General features: G+C 38.4%; 1 protein-coding gene across 11 annotated transcripts in view; it reads right to left on the bottom strand.

Annotated features, from left to right (window-relative positions):
* Positions 1-6501: 6501 nt before the first annotated feature.
* Positions 6502-18979, bottom strand: part of Rufy3 (RUN and FYVE domain containing 3) — a 75439-nt gene continuing 62961 nt past the window's right edge. For 2 of the 11 annotated variants that reach the window (XM_042678120.1, XM_042678122.1), the window contains exons 13-18: positions 15557-15676; positions 14024-14123; positions 12422-12477; positions 9984-10014; positions 8683-8751; positions 6502-7163 (exon numbers count right to left, since the gene is read on the bottom strand). In XM_042678120.1, coding sequence (XP_042534054.1) covers positions 7020-7163; positions 8683-8751; positions 9984-10014; positions 12422-12477; positions 14024-14123; positions 15557-15676 — 520 coding nt within the window. In that variant the 3' untranslated portion in view covers positions 6502-7019. Of the gene's footprint in view, positions 7164-8682; positions 8782-9983; positions 10015-12421; positions 12478-14023; positions 14124-15423; positions 15697-17937; positions 18210-18979 lie in introns of those variants that run through there. The other 9 variants (XM_042678121.1, XR_006147231.1, XM_042678123.1 and 6 more) reach the window with 9 other exon arrangements.

Below are 18979 nucleotides of genomic sequence, written 5' to 3'. Positions count from 1 at the left end.
GACAAAATTCCTGAAGGTTGTGACCCAATGTACAAAATAAAGCAGAGTCACATAATTAGTGGCTGAAGCTTTTGCCATGTGGGAAGGGAGATTAAGTATATGTGCTTCTTGAAAATTGTAACACTGTGGGGAGGAAGCTTAAGAAACTGACTTCCACATAGGTGACATAGTGTGCAGTGATCTTGCTTGTTAGCCAGCCTGTCCTTATAGCATCCTCTGCCCTAAACAAACTGTCCTTAATAAATTTTATTTGGAGACTAACTTTTCTTCTGCATAATGTTTATTTTAAAATTTAAAATGTTCTGTTGTTTCAAGAATTTCCCGTTAAGTTACATAAAAGCACTTCAAATTGGTAGGACCAAAATGATTAGAGGTCCATGTTCTGAGGGCTTTGACAAAGTAAGACTGTTGTACTCTAAGTCTAGCAGATTAGAAAATAATCTCTGAAATTTCTAGAAGGGGAAAATGCTTCCATGAACATTTATATGAAGGTTTTTATGTGGACATATTTTCAGTTTCTTTGGGAGTATGGCTGCTGGGCTATATAGAAAAAGTATTTTTAGTTTTGTAGAAAACTGCTGTCTTCCAAGTAGCTGTACTATTTTACATTCCCACCAGCAATGAGTGAATGAGAGTCCCTGTTCCTCCCTCTCCATCAGTGCTTTGATTTTAGCTGTCTAAATAGGGGCCTTGTGTTTCTAGTTCCATAAAGAGCCTTCAAGTACCTTTCATATACTTAATTACTAAGTTTTAGAAAGGGGATATATAAGGGAGGATTCAGTCTGTCTTAGTCCTTGAGCATATGACAATAAAGAGAATAGTGGCTGTTTATATATATATATGTATTTCTTTTTAATTATTTATTTTTAGTTTAAAAAAAGTTTTTATGGTCATGGGGCCTGAACTCTAGGCCTAGGCGCTGTCCCTCAGCTCTTCAGCTCAAAGCTAGCACTCTACAACTTGATCCACAGCGCCACTTCCGGCCTTTTCTGCTTACGTGGTGCTGAAGAATGGAACCCAGGGCCTCATGCATGCAAGACAAGCAGTCTACCACTGAGCCACCTTCCTACCCCTATATTTTGTTTTTTGAAGGAACAGAGGGTTTGATGTATATTCAGTGAATATGCTCCTCCCATTCTACACTGTAGCTACTCAGTTCTCAGGCATCAACATCATTTTCTGTCATAATATAGTGATTTTTTACTGTATTTATAAGCAAATATTAGAATTTCCAATTCCATTCTATTTTTTCCCTTAACCTAAAGATTATTTTGTATCAGTATATAAAATACTCATTCTCATTTAATCTCTTAATTATTGTATAGTGTGGATGTATGAGATATAAATTGTCCCTTCCCGATGAACATGTAAATTGCTTCTATTCTTGCTGTGAGTTACCTTGTATAAACTTATAACATGTTGTATATACATGAATTTCTCTGTGGGATAAATGGTGACGTGCACTTGTATTTATATCTAAAATTAAATTTATATCTAAAGTTATTTCATTGTTTGCACTAGCAATGCAATTGTCCGTTTCCCATAGTCTCACCAACAGTGGATTAGCAGTCTGTTCTCTGCCAGTATGACAAGTTAAAAAAGATTACTCCCAAATTTAGTTATCTTATGAGGCGCTATTTCTTCATAGTTAAGAACATTTGAACTTCTTTTTCTGTGAACTGTCTTAACATCCCTTTCCATTTTTCTTTTTCTTAAACTATTATGGAAACACAAAAACAAAAGAGCATAATATACCTCCCATTTAATCAGTTGTCAATATATGATGAGCTTTGTTTCATCTTTAATCTTTGTCTTAACTCTTCCTTATTTTCTTTTTTAAAAGACAGTGTCTATTGCCTATGGTGAACCGTGTCTGTAATCCTAGTACTTGGGAGGCTATGGTGGGAAGGTCACAAGTTCAAGGCCAGTCTGGTCTATTCTATGAAGACCCTGTCTGAAAAATAAGCAAAGCAAAAGAGACGAGGTTGAACTTCACTTTCTTGCCGTCTCCTAACTCCTGGGCTAAAGTGATTGTGTGTCAGCTGCCCAAGTAGCTGGGCGTATAGGTGCATGCCATCATATCTACCTGTTTTAAAGCAAATCTTAAATAGCATTATTTCATTATTAAATATTTCAGTGTGCATCTTTAAAAAAAAAAGTACTTTAAAATGTTGTTTCCTAAAACTATTTCTTGTAACCAATTATCTGAAATCTCAAGTTAAAAACTTTTTCTTTAACTCAGGACCTAAAAATCTTTTACATTGCAATTGTGTACTAAAATAGGTATTCTCCTGAGACATTTTTTTTTTCTGAGACATTTTTTTTTAAATAAAAAAAATGTGTAAAATTTGAATAATCACTAAGCCTTTTATTCATCACTTATGTTCTGTAAGTAATGTTTGGCCATATTATCTCATGTACCTGTCCACACATTATACTGTCTTCTATGTGAAAGGTGTAGGCATATATTCTTGGCTCTAAAGTTTCTGGCATACGTGTCGTGACTAGAGTTTTTTTTCTCAAAGGAAAATTTAGAGTAAGACACACAAATGTTAACGTATCTTTTGATGAGTTTAGATGTCACAGCCCTGTAATCTAACCCCTCAAGGAAGCTATGGCATGGTTCTATTACATCAGAAAGCTAACTTTGTCTAGTCAAAATTCCTGCACCTCTCCTATCCCTTCTCTTCTCCCCTTGCAGACAACCAACCACTGTTAGGATTTTGTGGACCTTTAATTAGTTTTGCCTGTTCTAGAATTAATGGAATTATAAGATATATATTATTTCATTCAGCATGTTTGAGATTCATCCAAATGTCCTTTGTTTTCTTTAGTCCTTGAGTAAAATTCACTGTATGAGTATGCCAGTTTTTCCTTTTTCTTGTTAGGCGAACAGTTGCTGGGCCTGAATAAAGTTGCTATGAATATCTTGCAATCCTTTTTGCGCACTTAACATTTTAATTTCTTTCAGAACTTAGGAGTAGACCATCCTGAGTTGTAAGCTGACATATTTTAAATTTTATTACCAAAAATGTCGCCCTGTTTCACATTCCCAGAGTTCCAAATATGCCTGTAACATTTGATGTCAGTCTGTAATTTCAGCCTTATGTGATATTTTGTGCTTTTGCTTTCCCTCACAATTGATACGTCTGTTGAGCTGTTTCTTTCAATAGTGTTTTTTCGTATTTTTTCGTTGTTGTTGTTTTAGTAGAGCTAGTGCTCTACTATTTGAACCACAGCTGCACTTCTGGCTTTTTGGTGGTGAATTGGACATAAGTCATGGACTTTCCTGCCCTAGGCAGCCTCTTGAAGCTAGGATTATAGGTGTGAACCAGGTGTGGTATGGAGTTTGAACACAAGGCCTTGTATTTATAGGTAGATAGATGTTCTACCATTTGAGCCTTTCTTCTAGCCCAGCTTTTTGCTGGTTAATTGGAGACAGAATTGCAGCCATTTCTGCTGGTCTGACTTTGAACTTTGCCCAGCCTTCAGCCATCATTAGCAAGGATGCCAGGGGCCAGTCACTGGTGCCTTGATGCTTTACACTGTTTTGCTGGTTAGTCTGTATTTTGTTGTGTTGTTGTTTTTTTTTTTTTAAGAAGTTGCCAGTGAGCTGGGTATCATGGCTTAAAATTGTAGCACTTGCGAGGCAGAATTATACATTTGAGACCAGCCTGGGCTATAGTGTGAATTCTATACCAGCCAGAGCTGCAAAGCAAGACCCTGTCTCAAAAGCAAAAAAGCTGTCTATTTCCATTCCCACCAACAGCATACTGAGGTTCCAGTTTCTATTTTATGAATTGATTTTGTATACATTCTAATGTATACAATAGAATTTTATTGTGGTTTTGATGTACACTTCTCTAATGAGATCACTGGTGTTTAGCTTATGCGTGTGGAATTTCTGCTTATCTTTTCTGTGATAGTTGTCAAGCACTTTGCTTTTCTCATTGAATTTTTTTTTTTTTTTAATTTATTTTTGGGTCCGGTTGTGGGGCCTGAACTCTGGGCCTGGGCGCTGTCCCTCAGCTCTTCAGCTCAAGGCTAGCGCTCTACTTGAGCCACAGCGCCACTTCTGGCTTTTTTCTTTTTGCTTATGTGGTGCTGAGGAATCGAACCCAGGGCCTCAAGCATGCAAGACAAGCGCTCTACCACCGAGCCACCTTCCCAGCCCCTTCTCGTTGAATTTTTAAAGTGTGTGTCCTTTGTGATATGTACGCTATTCTTTAGCAGTTTTAAAACTTAAAGTTCTTGGGTTGCCTTTTCATTGTTGAGCATGTCTTTGATGAACAAGTTTTGTTTTTTAAATTTTTCTTATGTTTGAGATAGCCCAGCCTGGTCTTAAGCTTTGTCTTCATGTGTCTTCCCAAGTACTACCATTTGCACAAGTTTTTACTTGTTTTTCTGTCGTCAGGCTCGAACTCAGGGCTTGGGCACTTTCCCTCAGCTCTTTTGCTCAAGGCTAGTGCTCTACCACTTTGAGCCACAGCACCACTACTACTTTTCTGGTTAATTGGAGATGAGTCTCACTGACTTTCCTGCCCAGGCTGGCTTCGAACCGTGATCCTCACATCTCAGCCTCCTGAGAGTGGTTTAGGATTATAGGCATGAGCTGCTGGCACCCAGCTCTTTACTGAAAATATTTTTCAGTTTTCTTGTTTATATTTTTGGTGACATGTCCAAGAAATCATTACCAGATCCAATGTCTTGAAGCTTTTAAACCTCTCTCCCCTTTTTCAGTACTGTATGTAGTTGGATACTCAGGGCCCTCCATTTGCTAGGCAGGCACTTTACCACTTGACCCATTCTGCCAGCTCTTTTTCTCATCTTTAAGAGTTTCACTCTCCGGCTGGGGAGGTGGCTCAGTGGTAGAGTGCTTGCCTCGCATGCATGAGGCCCTGGGTTCCATTCCTAAGTACCACATACACAGAAAAAGCTGGAAATGGCGCTGTAACCCAAGTGGTAGACTGGTAGCCTTGAGCAAAAGCAGCTCAGGGACAGTGTCCAGGCCCTGAGTTCAAGCCCCAGGACTGGCAAAAAATAAAAAATAAAGTTTCGGGATTCTAGTACTTCCATTTAGGTTTTTGGTCTGTCTCACATTTGTATTTGTTATAAATGTTGAACTTTAGTTCCCCCTTTTTTTACCCCTCAAGGCTAAACAAAATGCTACTCCTGGAATTTTGGTAATTAATTGGTAGTTCCTGTGCTGGTTTCAAACTATGATCCTCAGATCTCAGCCTCCTGAGGTAGCTAGGATTTATAGGCGTGAACCACCAGCACCTAGCTATTTTCTTTTTTAAAATTATACTTAAAAAGTTGTACAGAGGGGTAATTATTCAACATGTCAGTTCACGAGTACAAGATGTTGTTGTCATTCTGATACTGGAGCTTGAACTCAGCATTTTAAACTCTTGCTTGGCATTTTTCTCTCAAGGCAGGCACTTTACCAACTTAGCCACACCTCCAGTTCCTTCAGTTTTATCTATGTGGATATCCCATTTTTCTGCCATCATTTGTTAAGGAGGGCACCTTCCCCCCACAGTGGTATTGACACCGTGTCCAAAATCACTTGACTGTAGTATAAGATATTCCTTCGGGTCTCCACTATGTTTCACTTACTGTAGTTTTATAGCATGTTACAGAGATGGCTCTTTTCACTTTAACTTAAAACTAATAACTTTTGCCAATTTGGGATAATCCCTATTTTGCCATCTCTCAGCTCCGTTATATATCAAACAGTGCTTGTTCATGTAGGAGCCAAAAGCAATGAAACTCAGAACAAGTATACTTAAAGGAATAGAGTCAACAAACTGACTTGGATTATTACTTTTATTTTCCCCAAGTACTCTTAAAACTTAACCAACTAACAGGCCAGGCTCATGGAAGAACAACTGTTTCCCAGGCTTTTTGTAGGAGACAGAATTTATCAAATAACATGGTTCCAGGAGGTTTCTACCCCAGAATTCTAAACCAGTCACAGAATCTTCTCAGCTCTTAATTGGAATTTTAATTTAGACATAGAACATAATCAAAAGAGCATGTCACTTTTTTCCTTCCTTTGCTGAGTGTATTCTCTACTTTTTCCACAGAATATCCTCTCATATAGAACTTAATAACTTACCTACCAGTTCTGATCTTTGGTTTCAAGAAAAATTTCCTTATTAAAGAAACACTTTAATAAATATTGAGCTGTTCTTAGCCATCAACAAATTAAACCTGCTTTAATCTATATCTATTTGCAAAAGACAAACTCTTCTGCTTTTATGATATAGAGGGACTGGGAAGAGAGATGGCTCTTTTTTGAAGAGGGGAGTATTTTCAAGTTATTAAATGGCAAAATAACCAAATGTTTATTCATACTTAATGGTGAGAACACTTGCAAACCTAGATCAGAAAATGCTGGTCCTGAAATTACAATATATTACAATATTGTTTTTAATACATTCAGGCTCTATTTTAATTTTTTTTCCCTGAGTGTAGGTTCACAGTTTGGTAGAGAGATTTTAAAGAGGTAGTTGATGGGAATAAAGAGGAAGCAATCTTTATGTCTAGCAGCACCTGGATAAATAGATAACATTTGTCATTTTTATCTTCCTACCTTTTAAAGCTGCAAATAGAGTAGAGGGAGATGATTTTTTTTTCTTTTGTGTGATGCTGGAGATTGTACTTGGGGCCTTATGCATGCAAGGCAAGTGCTCTACCACTGGGCTACAATTTCAGCCCCTTTTTATTATCTTCTGTGACTCTTTACTATTATGTCATTATCACTGGTCATGACAGACCATAAAATGAACCCTTCAAATTGGGCTTGATTTAGAAAAGAAAGGCTCAACCAAGTAACTACCCTGCCTTTTCTCCCTGGACCTGGTTTACTTAAATCAACTTCCTTTAAGTTAATAGGTTTATTTCCTATGAACTCCATTTGATTCTAAGGACTGGGCTTTTGAGGGTCTTGATAGCTAACAAAGGTAGAAGTTAGTCCTGCATGAACGGTTTGGTCCAGGTCTTGGCCTCCAGACTTAGGATGGGCTGGTGGAATACTGCTTCATCAGCTGTGTGTGACAGGGGTTGCAAACTCTTTCAGGCTTGATACTGGAAGGAAGAGGCAATTCATTTGTTGAGCAGGCATTACAGAATGTTCCTCTGCAGTTCTTACACACATTCTACAAGAAAAAGTAGAGGTAAGAGGGAAACATTAAGATATAAGAAGCATTGTATAGGAGGCATATGATAAATACTCCGAGGATCCCATTTGCTTTTCTACATTTACAGGGAGACTGGCCTCTTTATAACTCACACTGTGTGTCATGGTCAGTGGCTGGCAAGGCAGCAATGGTGTGAAGAATTATTTCCCCTGTGAATGGTGGGGGGAGGGGAGTGTCACAGTTTTTCTTTTAAACAGGGTCTCACTATGTAACCCAGGCTGGCCTCAAACTTGAGATCCTCTTGTTTTAGTCTTAAGAGAATCATAGGGGAACAGTGTTACTTTGAAAAGTCAAAGACTTCCTCTAGTGAAGTTGTTTTGGAAATTGTTCTTCATGACTTAGAGGAGTAAAGTAGGAATTAGATTAGTATTTTATTCTATTTTAGAACATATTTATGTAATTTTAACTTTCAAATATATTAAGGCAGTTCACTTATCTAAAGATTAGGTCATATTTTGATTGTCAAAATTCAGCATGATCAGAAACAGTGATGTGAAGTTATGATCCAGAACCTGTATACATGTCTAAGCACTTATTACTTATTTGTATACAATATAAGAAGTGGGCACCATGCAGGCACCGGGGGGGGGGGGGGGTGGTATTAGCATCAATAAGACAGTGCCAGCTATGGAGGGCCCTGTTTCTTTCTGAATACTTTCTTGGCTCTGTCTACTCTATGGTAACACTCTGGGAAAGTACTCAGGCAGAGACCCTGGAGGACACTGAGGAAAACAGATCCTGTAGCGTGAAGGGCTCATGTCCCTCTGTTCTGAGCAGGATGAAATACTAGAAGGAACAAGGGCTGAAAGCTGGAAACTGGCCATCTATTAAATGGTGGTACAGGCTCACAAGAGAGGGAGTATGGATTGTTTAAATAGGGATACAGGTGGACCCATTGCAACAATGAGATGTACAAGACGTTATGTCGAAAAATGAACTTTACAACTTTGGCGGGGGTGGGGGTTGGGGGGTTAAGGGGATGGGGGTGGGAAATGGGAAGGGATGGGAAGGGGAAACAGGAGGAGGCAACAATGCTTGATAAGAAATGTACTCATTACCTTGCCCATGTAATTGTAACCCCTCTGTACAGTATTTTCACAATAAAAAAAAGGGAGTTTGGCTACTTTATCACTCTTCTCCAGTACATGGAATGGCACATGATACACAATAGTGTGTGTGTGTGTGTGTGTGTGTGTGTGTGTGTGTGTGTGTGTGTGTGTGTGTGTGTTTGGCTACTTTATCACTCTTCTCCAGTACATGGAATGGCACATGATACACAATAGTGTGTGTGTGTGTGTGTGTGTGTGTGTGTGTGTGTGTAGCTGATTTGCTGATGTGAATTACCGTGACTGACAAAGTCACAGTAAATGCTTGGTTCCCTTGGCCTTCCGCCCCACTCTCTGTCCTTCATGCTCTTATGTCAGTGCCTGGTGCAGTGCACATCCCATGAAGAATCTGCTCATTTCTCATCAGTTACCTTTGTTAGGCTGCCATCTTCTTGGCACAGTTGACACATCTGTGGCTTTTCAGAGGGCATTAGCAAATCCTAAACCACACAACGATCCAGTTTAATTTCCTTTAGTACCAGAAACATGAATGCTTTTAGACTATGCGCTTTAAGATACTTTTATTTATTTTTGTCGGTCATGGGGCTTGCATTCAGGGCCCTAGCACTGTCTGAGCGTTTTTTTTTTTGCTCAAGGCTAGCACTCTACCACATTGAACCACAGCGCCACTTCGGGTTTTCTGGTGGTTAGTTGGAAATAAAAAGTCTATGCCTTTCCTGTCCAGGTTGGCTATCAACCATGATCCTCAGATCTCAGACTCCTGAGTGGCTGGAATTACAGGTGTGAGCCACCAGTGCCCCGTGATAATTTTTTTTTAAAATTAACTATTATACTTACTATTTGTAATGGAGAAACAAATTACACATAGTCCTGGCACCTTATTACTTGTAACTGTAATAATCTTATAAAAACTAAAAGCTAGGGGCTGGGAAGGTGGCTCAGTGGTAGAGCACTTGCCTTGCATGCATGAGGCCCTGGGTTCGATTCCTCAGCACCACATAAGCAAAAAGAAAAAAGCCGGAAGTGGTGCTGTGGCTCAAGTGGTAGAGCCCTAGCCTTGAGCTGAAGAGCTGAGGGACAGCGCCCAGGCCTAGAGTTCAGGCCCCACAACTGGACCCCCCCCCCAAAAAATAAAATAAATAAAAGCTAGAAGAATAAAATTAATATGGTTTTATTTCTAAAAGGAAAATCTAAGCATACAGAAGTAAAAAGGAAAATGTTTGCCAGAATCTGGTGGCTCATGCCTGTAATCTTAGCTATACTAAGGAGGCTGACATTGGGAGGAGGTGTCAGGCCAGGCTGGGCCTGGCTACTCAGGAAAAGATGTGTGTGTGGTGGTGTGCACGTGTCATCACAGCTATGACAAGAAACCTAAAATGGATGAGTTACAGTCCAGGAGTACATGCAAAGAAGAAGCAAGACGCTATCTCAAAAGTAATCCATGCAGAAAAAGCTTGAGGCTGAGTCAAGTGGGGGGTGGGGGAAGAGGGAGCGGATTTTAAAACCTACTCCATCTCTCATCTCACTTTGCCTTTGAGAATGCTAAGAACACCAGGCATGTTTCATTTTCTAATAGGTAAGTTACAGAGATGAACCAGACACAGTAGCTTGTCTTTCTTATACTATACTTGTCTTTGTCATACTCCTCCCATGCTGTCTCCCATAGTGCCTAAGCTCAGGACACCAACTTGTTAATTTATACACAAGTTACCTGCTGTTCATCTGTAGGGAGTGAGTGTAGCCTATAAAGGAGAAATAATAGTAACATATGTCAGTAAGTGCCCAGAAGACAAAAACTGTCAAGCAACACCCTGAGCCTGTTTGTCCTGAAGACTAGTGCTCTACCACTTGAGCCACACCACCACCACTTCTGGCTTTTTCTGAGCCCCTCCCCCCTTAAATTGGAGATAAGAGTCTCACAGATTTCTTGCCCTAGCTGGCTTTGAACCATGATCCTCAGATCTCAGCCTCCCGAGTAGCTAGGATTACAGGCATGAGCCACTGGTGCCCACAGATCTTGGAAATTTTGGCTGTTACAATTTTACTAAAATCTGATCCTTGGTCTACATTATGGTTCCCATTTAAATACACTTGAAATTAAATTTTATGCTTCTTTTTTACTACCAAGGCAGCAGTATTTGTTTCCGAACATGTAAAACTACAGTGGCTTTTTTCCTTATATTTTAATAGCTTTTTCTACCAGGTGTGAGCCACCACATTGCTTTTACTTTTGTAAGAAGAATTAAATTTATAAGGAGTGAATGTTAAATGTTCTAAACTGCAGAGCACAATTACAGATAGAACAAGAAATATTGTCACTTATTCCCAGAACTTGACATTGAATATAGACAGTCAGACTGTTCCAGTAAATGACTCATTTTATTCTGGAACTAAGCTGATCATGAAAGGCACCTGAATGGTTTAATAGAGCATTTCTAACTCCCTTCCTATGTGACCTACAGTTAGATGTTTAAGTTTGGTCCTGCATTAAGTCTTATTTTTTTTCTTGATACATGGTTTTTTTTTTGGGGGGGTGGGAGGGGGTCTGGTCGTGGGGCCTGAACTCTGGGCCTGGGCACTGTCCCTCAGCTCTTCAGCTCAAGGCTAGTGCTCTACCACTTGAGCCACAGGGCCATTTCCGGCTTTTTTCTTTTTGCTTATGTGGTGCTGAGGAATCGAACCCAGGGCCTCAGGCATGCAAGGCAAGCGCTCTACCACTGAGCCACCTTCCCAGCCCTTGATACATGGTTTTGTTACATAGCCCAGGCTGGTCTCAAACTCATATTACTTCTGGGCACGTATAGCATGTATAGCTATGTTTTTGAAAGCAAAATTAAAAAACGTTGAACACATTCTGACCTTGGAATCAAGAAGGTATATAGAATAAGGACCCACATAATCAGCCTAATGTTGGACTGTGTAGTTTACTTCATCAATAACTAACTTTGCTCTGGATAGAGCAAATGTGACATATTACATATTGAAGGTGTCAAGCCTGGACAGAGACACATGTCCAAAGTGGATGACACTGTACAGTTTTCTCAAAACTCTTCTGGCATCTCTTCTCATCACTATTCTCCCCCTCTAAAATACTTAATTTTAGAGCAGTTTTAAGTTCACAGCAAAAGTGAATACAAAGTATAGATTTCCCATATATCCCTGCAGCCCCCTCCCGCCTGCTTTTACCAACATGCTGCACCAAAGTGGTACATTTGTTTTGATTTTTGGTCGGTTATGGGGCTTCAACTCTGGGCCTGGGTGCTCACCCTGAGCTCTTCAGCTCAAGGCTAGTGCTCTACCGCTTGAGCCACAGCGTCACTTCTGGTTTTCTGGTGGTTAGTTGGAGATAAGAGTCTCAAGGACTTTCCTGCCCAGGCTGGCTTTGAACCGTGATCCTCAGATCTTAGCCTCCTCAGTAGCTAGGATTACAGGCGTGAGCCACAGGTGCACGGCAGAGTAGTGCATTTGTTACAACTCATCACATATTGATGTCCTGAATGTATATTTATGTTTTTCCACCACACAGTAGCATGTACAGTAGTTTCCCCACACCACTATTTACTTACTCTATCCCCCACTATTTATTTACTTTCCCTTCAAAATGTCTCTCTGGAGCTAGGTGCTGGTGGCTTGCATCTGTAATCCTAGCTACACAGGAGGCTGAGGATCATGGTTCAAAGCCAGCCCAAGCAAAAAAGTTCCCATGAAACTCTTATCTCCAATTAACCACTCAAAAACTGGAAGTGGAACTGTAGCTCAAAGTGGTAGTGTTAGCCTCGAGCAAAAGAGCTCAGGGTTAGCACCAGGCACTGAGTTTAAGCCTCACAACTGCCCCCCCTCCCCCCCCAAGTCTCTATGTTATCAATCAGAGTCTGGTCTGTATATCAAAAGCTCCCTCTTCACTAGACACTATGTTGGAAATGAACTATACAAATTGAGGGGAGAGAGTTGGTTGGAAGGGGAAAAAGTGGGAGAAAATGAGGGAGGGGGTAATAATATTCAAAAAGAAATGTACTCACTACCTGACTTGTGTAACTATAACCCCTCTGTACATCACCTTTACAATAATTTCTTTTTTAAAAAAGCTCCGTTTCCAAACTCTGTCCCTAAAAGACTTCATAGAATAATTAACAGTTCATTAAGAAGCACCTGTGGCCTTCTTCCAGGCACTTAACATTTTCCTCTTGAATTTTGTGCTTTCCATCCTGCCAAAAGAAAACGACCCAATTTATTAATTACTCAGGATATTACACTATGAAGATACTGCAGGTATTTTCTTGCAGAACAACTTAGTAGAAAGCTGAGGAGCTTTTTCATTAGGGAGCAGATCTAACTTTCACACGTCTTCCCATCCTCTGCTCCAAATAATTTCTTAACTATTCTGATAGAGTTTGCAATGTTATTTTAGAGTTGATATTCTGTTTGTGAAATTCAAAAAAAATTCAGAATATAGCCTATTTACTCATAAAGTAAGTTCAGGATAACAGTTCTGAGCAGAAATATACATATTTCCTGACTGAACTCTGAAAGGCTGGTAAAATGAAGCATGACATCCAACTGACTTTGTGATTCCCTAGGCATTCAATCAAATAGATGCCCCAATGTCCTGGCGACATATATAACCTAAGCAATTCAGGAAATGCTCTTCTCTGAAGATCCAACATGAAGTTCCAGTGCACTTCTACCATTGCTGTTAATCCCTACCTGGGCAGCTTTTAGGACTGAAGTCTTACAGTGGTGCATACAAACAAACTTGCCTAATTGAACTTCTGTCCATCTACGTTCAAAAGACTGTTTGTTCTTAGACCACTCATGTATCAAGAAAGAGAGGCTAATAAATAACCTCCTAAATGCCTGATTACAGAACAATTTAGTATTGAAAAACTTAAAAATTTTTTCTGGAAAAATAAAGAGAGGTCAAGATTTTAATTAGACCTCATATTCCCGAAATGAATAGATTTTTGGACATTTTAAATGGTAATGGGAACTATACAACAAATCTATATTTAGGATTCCCTTTATACTCATCTAATTAGCACTATACTCTGGGATTTAAATTAGGAGCTTATAAGTAGTCCTACTTTGTTATGTGTAATTATATAAAAGAAGCAATTTCTGTGTTTATATTTGACAGACTTCATTATTAGAAGAGATTGGGTTATTATTGTTCATTTTCCCTTCCTAATAAGGTTTAGCTTTTTCACCACCACATGTGCTAGAGTTCTCTCTTTTCAAGGCTATGGTATAGATATTTCAATTTCTGCTCTGAACCATTCTACATAAGCTGGAGTTACTGACTCCTGCCTGTAATTCTTGCTTCTCAGGCAGCTGAGGTCTGAGAATCGCAGTTTGAAAAGCCAGTGATATTCTTATCTCTAACCACCAAAAAAGCTAGAAGTGGAGCTATACTTTAGGTGGTTGAGTGCTAACCTTGAGTGATAAAGCTAAGGGATAGCGCTCAGACCCAGTTGCAGCCCAGGAACCAAAACAAGAAGCTCCTTTAGTATTTATTTTTGTGTTAGTTTTAGAGAAAAGGTATAAAGAAGCAAATCCACATTTGAAAAAATTCTTTTAAAGTGAAATTCAGGGTTGGGATAATTATATGGTATTATTAAAAAATACTAGCCATGTTTCAAGTTTGCTGTCTGTATTCTCAAGGCTGCAGAAATATGAATGAAAACTGACAGGTCCATTAAAGTAGCCTCTAAAAGTTTCAATAAAGTAAATGAGTAAGAGAAAAATAAACATTACCGTCTTGTATTCTGGCTTCTGTGATCCTTTTCCTGGGATGCTCTTGTTGATTTGTAACCTTCTTTCCTTTTCTTGTTTTAGTTCTAACTCAAGCTGGTTCCTGGGATAAATTGGAGAGGGAAAGAATGAAGTTTTATTTCTGTGTACATTATTTTCTGAAAATAGCTAAATCCTTTTTTGTTGTTGTTCTTGTTGTTGTTAGTTGTGGGGCTTGAACTCTGGGCCTGGGCGCTGTCCTTATGCTCTTCAGCTCAAGGCTAGCACTCTACCACTTGAGTCACAGCGGCACTTCCCTAAATCCTTTCCTTAAAGTCCAGCAATTAAGTTTAAATACTTGATGAATAAAAAGTTACCAGAGCATATGAAGTACTAAACTGTATAGTACTAAAATACAATAAAACCAATAATGCCGAGAAACATAAAACATGCTTAAATTTTCTTGAATTAAGAATAAAATTTAGGATCAGCCAGTGCCAGAGGTTCAACATTATGAATAGTTATAATAATCTGAGTGACAACTAGTATTTGCCAAACTTGATCATCTTTACATGTTTTCAGCTAGATACAGTAACAAATATGGGGTTCTATTTCATAAGCTAGTCTTTCTTTATAGTTATGTAGTGAATTTCCATTCACACTCTCAACCACTAGTTCTTAGTACCCATGTGCTTTATATCCAGCATAATTCTATGTAAAGGCAATGGCTTCAGAACAGAAATGAGTGACATTTGAGAGAGAGATATGGAAAAGTATTTACAGGCTGGAGTCAAAGTGATTTTTAAGTAATAATGTTGCAGCTTAATTGTGAGAGCTGGGATATAGTCAGCATTTCTAAGCTTTCATTCTATCTGAAAGTATCACCTATTCAAAGGGTTAATGCAAAGACATTAGAAGTGACAGTATGTGAAGAGTTCTGTATTAGTAACTATCTGGAACTTTGGGATCTAATTCCCTTTCTTCTTCTTTTTTTTGTCAAGGTCTTACTACGTACCCTAGGCTAGCTTTGAACTCAAGATTTTCCTGTCTCAGCCTCTTTAAATGCTGGGATTATATATATGTGTTTGCCACCTTGCATAGCATCGAATTCCTAATTCTCACAATTTATTTTTTTTTTGGCAGTACTGGAGTTTGAACTCAGGGCTTTGAACTTGCTTGGCTTGCAGGCTTGGCTAGCACTCTTACTACTTGAGCCATGACTACATCCTTGCATTTTACTGGTTATTTTTGTAGATAGTCTAGCAAATTTTTTGCCCATGTTGGCATTGATCTAACATCTTCCCGATGTCTTTCTCCTGAGTAGCTAGTATTAATTACAGGCGTGATAGGCATGAACCACTACCATGGCTGGGCTGATTATTAATTCTTTAATCAGGATCTTGGGAATGTTGATAGAAGGGAAGCTTTCTGATTCCAGGTCCAGGGAGGCGACATTGAAAAGACAGAGTTGAGATGGTTGTTAGGAACTGAGGTCCCTCTGTCTAGCATTAGCATTACCCATGACCACCCAGTCAGCTCAAGTTGCCCTCTGTTCACCGCTGCCTCGTGAGCTCCTCCACTTCCAGCTGTAGGCTGTTGATCTTGTCTCCAAAGTCCTGTTTGAAGAGCCGGTTGTCCAACTCAGCAGACTGTCGGCCTCGCTCAGCCTGGCGCAATCTGGGTGTGAGCCATATGAACTTGTGATAAAAAACAAAAGCCACAGTGGGGAGGAAGACCATGTTCACAACACAAAATAACCCAAAGAAGAAGGGATGAAGGGGGAAAAAAAAAACAAAAAACTTTGTAAGACATGGGGGAAGAAATTATGGGAAGAAAAAAAAAAGATGGCAAAGAAGTAAATTCTAGAGAAAAGTAAGATGAAGGTGAAGCAGGCAGAGGAAAAGCTGATTTTTCACTTTTTTTTATTCTAGTACTACAGTTTACAGCCATTAGATGATAAACAATAAACATCACTTCTTATTAGAAAATCCATATCCAGAGCCAACCTCAAGTACGTAGTAATTAAATTTAACCTACTTTTTTCGTATGTTATTTCCTAATATGTTTGGTACTTTATATTTCTGTTTTTCACACACAATTGGAGCTTGCAAAAGGGTAACTACCTTCTTATATGAAGAATTATAGTATTTTTCTGGTCCATTTCCTAAATCACATGTTATTAACTCATAGTACATAATATATCAACCTGTACCCAGGCCTAAGGTTATTACATAGGGAAAAGCTTTTATCAGAGGGCTGTCTTGTCCCTGTCCATTCCTACCAAGTGGTGTGACCAAGCAGACAAAGAACTGGGGCTCATAAGACTCCTGACCATATCTTTGGAAGGTTCTAATAGATGTTTTCTTCTAAACATCTTGCTAACTTGGCACCTATAATTAATGTTTTTGAAAGTGAAACATTTAGGGCTTTATATAATGTAACTTAGAAGCATGCTATGTGTTGTCTTTAAAGTTTTAATGATTATTCCTTCCAAATGCTCATAGAAAAGGCCACTTATCACCACAAAAGGTTAATGAAGATAAGAATGCAATAAAAGCTTTATTTATTTATACAGGTGCAAAATTATAAGATCTAAAATAAGTTCAAGAGCACGGGATCTTCCATGAAGTTGTTTCTAACAAATGCTCTTTGACTATGTCAGTGCAAGGACCCAAAACACACATAAAATTGATCTCACTTTCTTATTCTGGTTTTGTCAAGAAGATGGTAGAGAATTTCAAGAGCTGGAAGCAAAGGGATTTGGTGCCCCACCTTCGCAGCTGAAATGCTGCAAATTATATTAAATGAAAAAAAAAAAAAAAGCAAAAAACCCCTCAAATATCTGGTCAAGACCTTTTGAAGGAGTAAAGGCTTGTATAAAAAACCTGTCTCCCCAAATCATAGGGTCATTAAAAAAAATTGAAGTATTTATACGATTATTTACAATGTAAAGCCTAGAAAGGGTTAGATCTGTGGTCACTTAGAAAATGAGGCCCTACTAATATTGCTTGTGGACATCTACTAGGAATTTTAGTTTTACTAAATAATAACACAGAGTGTCAATTTATTGTTTATATATTTCTTATTTTGAAATGATTTCCTAATGACCAATCATTAGTTTCCAAGAACCTTTAACAAATCCCCATCCAAACAAAAAGTAGCAGAAACTTTTAAGTAAATGTTTGTTGATAAGGAATGACAGGCAGGAAATCATTACTCATGTCTGAACTTTGTCCTTTTTACTCCAGTAGGAAAAGCAGAATAGATCTGAAAAATGTATAGTGCATTTATTTTAACTAGGAGAGGAGTATTTTTTTTAAATTAAAATTATTCTTTCTGAGCTATCTAAGTAGGAAGTAGAATTGCAGAAAAGTGGCAGAGGTAGAGATGATAAATATTAGGAGGGTTTTCTCAAGCTTCCACATTATGATATTCTAAGTTACCTAATTACTAACTTTATCTCTATGTACTTTAAAGAAATATAAGGATGCTACTTTCCTTTTCATCCAAAGTCATAAGGCAAAACAAAACAAAACAAAAAAACCCCAAACAAAAACCAACCAAACACTATAAGCAATCTTGGTTACGTAGAACTGTACTGAAAGACTATGTACTTATCCTTGGCTTGGAGATTAAAACTATATAACGAAAGTGAAAAGGGGTACCAGCCTAAGAGATACACAACTACTTTAGAAGAGTCCAGGTTTCACATGGTAGTCACCTCTAGATCATGACACTCACTGCAATGGCAGAACAGGCTTGCTAATGCAGACATGAACAACACACCTAGAATCTGGTATTAGTAATGACTAGGTTGTAAAGGCATCATTAATATATATACACAGCTTTGATTCCCTAGGTTTTTTTCAGTGGTGTTTTTATTTGCCAGTCAATTTAGAAATATTTTCTTAAAGTTTTCTTTTTTAGTGTTTAATCAGAGCTTATACCAAATTTTCTAATTCTGGGAGAAAATAATAATACAAAACCCAACCAATATCCAATTGGTTTGTTTTAAAGTCCAACAAATTCAAAGTCAATTTTTGGTGAGAGTTTATATAGGTTAAATAACTTTTGGATTTCTTCTTTTTCCAATTAATTTGTGACTGCAGACTTGTGAGGTGACCAACTGTAAAATGCCTAATGTTGTTTGGGGATCAGTTTATTTGCCGCACTATTTAAGGTTTTTGCCTGTTTCACCAAATCTTTTTCACTAAATAAAATAAAAATGATAATGAAGTGGAAAAGGGATGAGAAAATGGATAAATGGGAAACAAAAAAACAGCAAGAGAATAAGTTAGCTTAATACTCAGATAAGTCATTATTTCAAATCTTGGCTTTAAATGCCAAGTCAAAAGTCACTGAGAAATAATTTAATACATTTCAAAAGCATAACTTACAGACACCCAAATCATATGTCATAGTGCTGAGCCTTAAAACCATTAATATTTTCTTCCTCCCAAAATGATTTGTTAAATCATAAACTTCTAATTGCTTATGAGCAAGAAATTACTTAGGTAATTTTCCTACATAAATATCTTTATATTTGTCATTCATACCAGAGGTTTAACGTTCTTTTATAAATACAGCTAGCAGCTGTTAGAACCTTCCCTGTTTAGGTTGAGAAACATCAAAATAAAGAAAGTTGCCCATTCACCCATTCATTCACAAATATACAGAATTTCTACCTTCTACATTTGAGGTAGTATGTGACAAATCCAGTGGCAGGGCTCTATTTCTAGACAGGAAGAGGTATCAGAAAGAGCTTTTGGAGGAAGGCTGGCATTTCAGCCTATGTATAAAAATGTTTCTGAAGCTGGGTGCTGGTGGCTCACGCCTGTAATCCTAGCTACTTAGGAGGCTGAGATCTGAGGATCTCGGTTCAAAGCCAGCCGGGGCAGGAGAGACCGTGAGACTCCTATATCCAATAAACCACCAGAAAACTGGAAGTGGCGCTGTAGCTCAAGTGGTAGAGCGCTCGCC

This window comes from Dipodomys spectabilis, unplaced genomic scaffold, assembly GCF_019054845.1.
Source record: "Dipodomys spectabilis isolate Male_0828 unplaced genomic scaffold, ASM1905484v1 ptg000043l, whole genome shotgun sequence".
NCBI classification, from domain to species: Eukaryota; Metazoa; Chordata; class Mammalia; order Rodentia; family Heteromyidae; genus Dipodomys; species Dipodomys spectabilis.
This window is presented reverse-complemented; position numbering and strand designations above follow the sequence as displayed.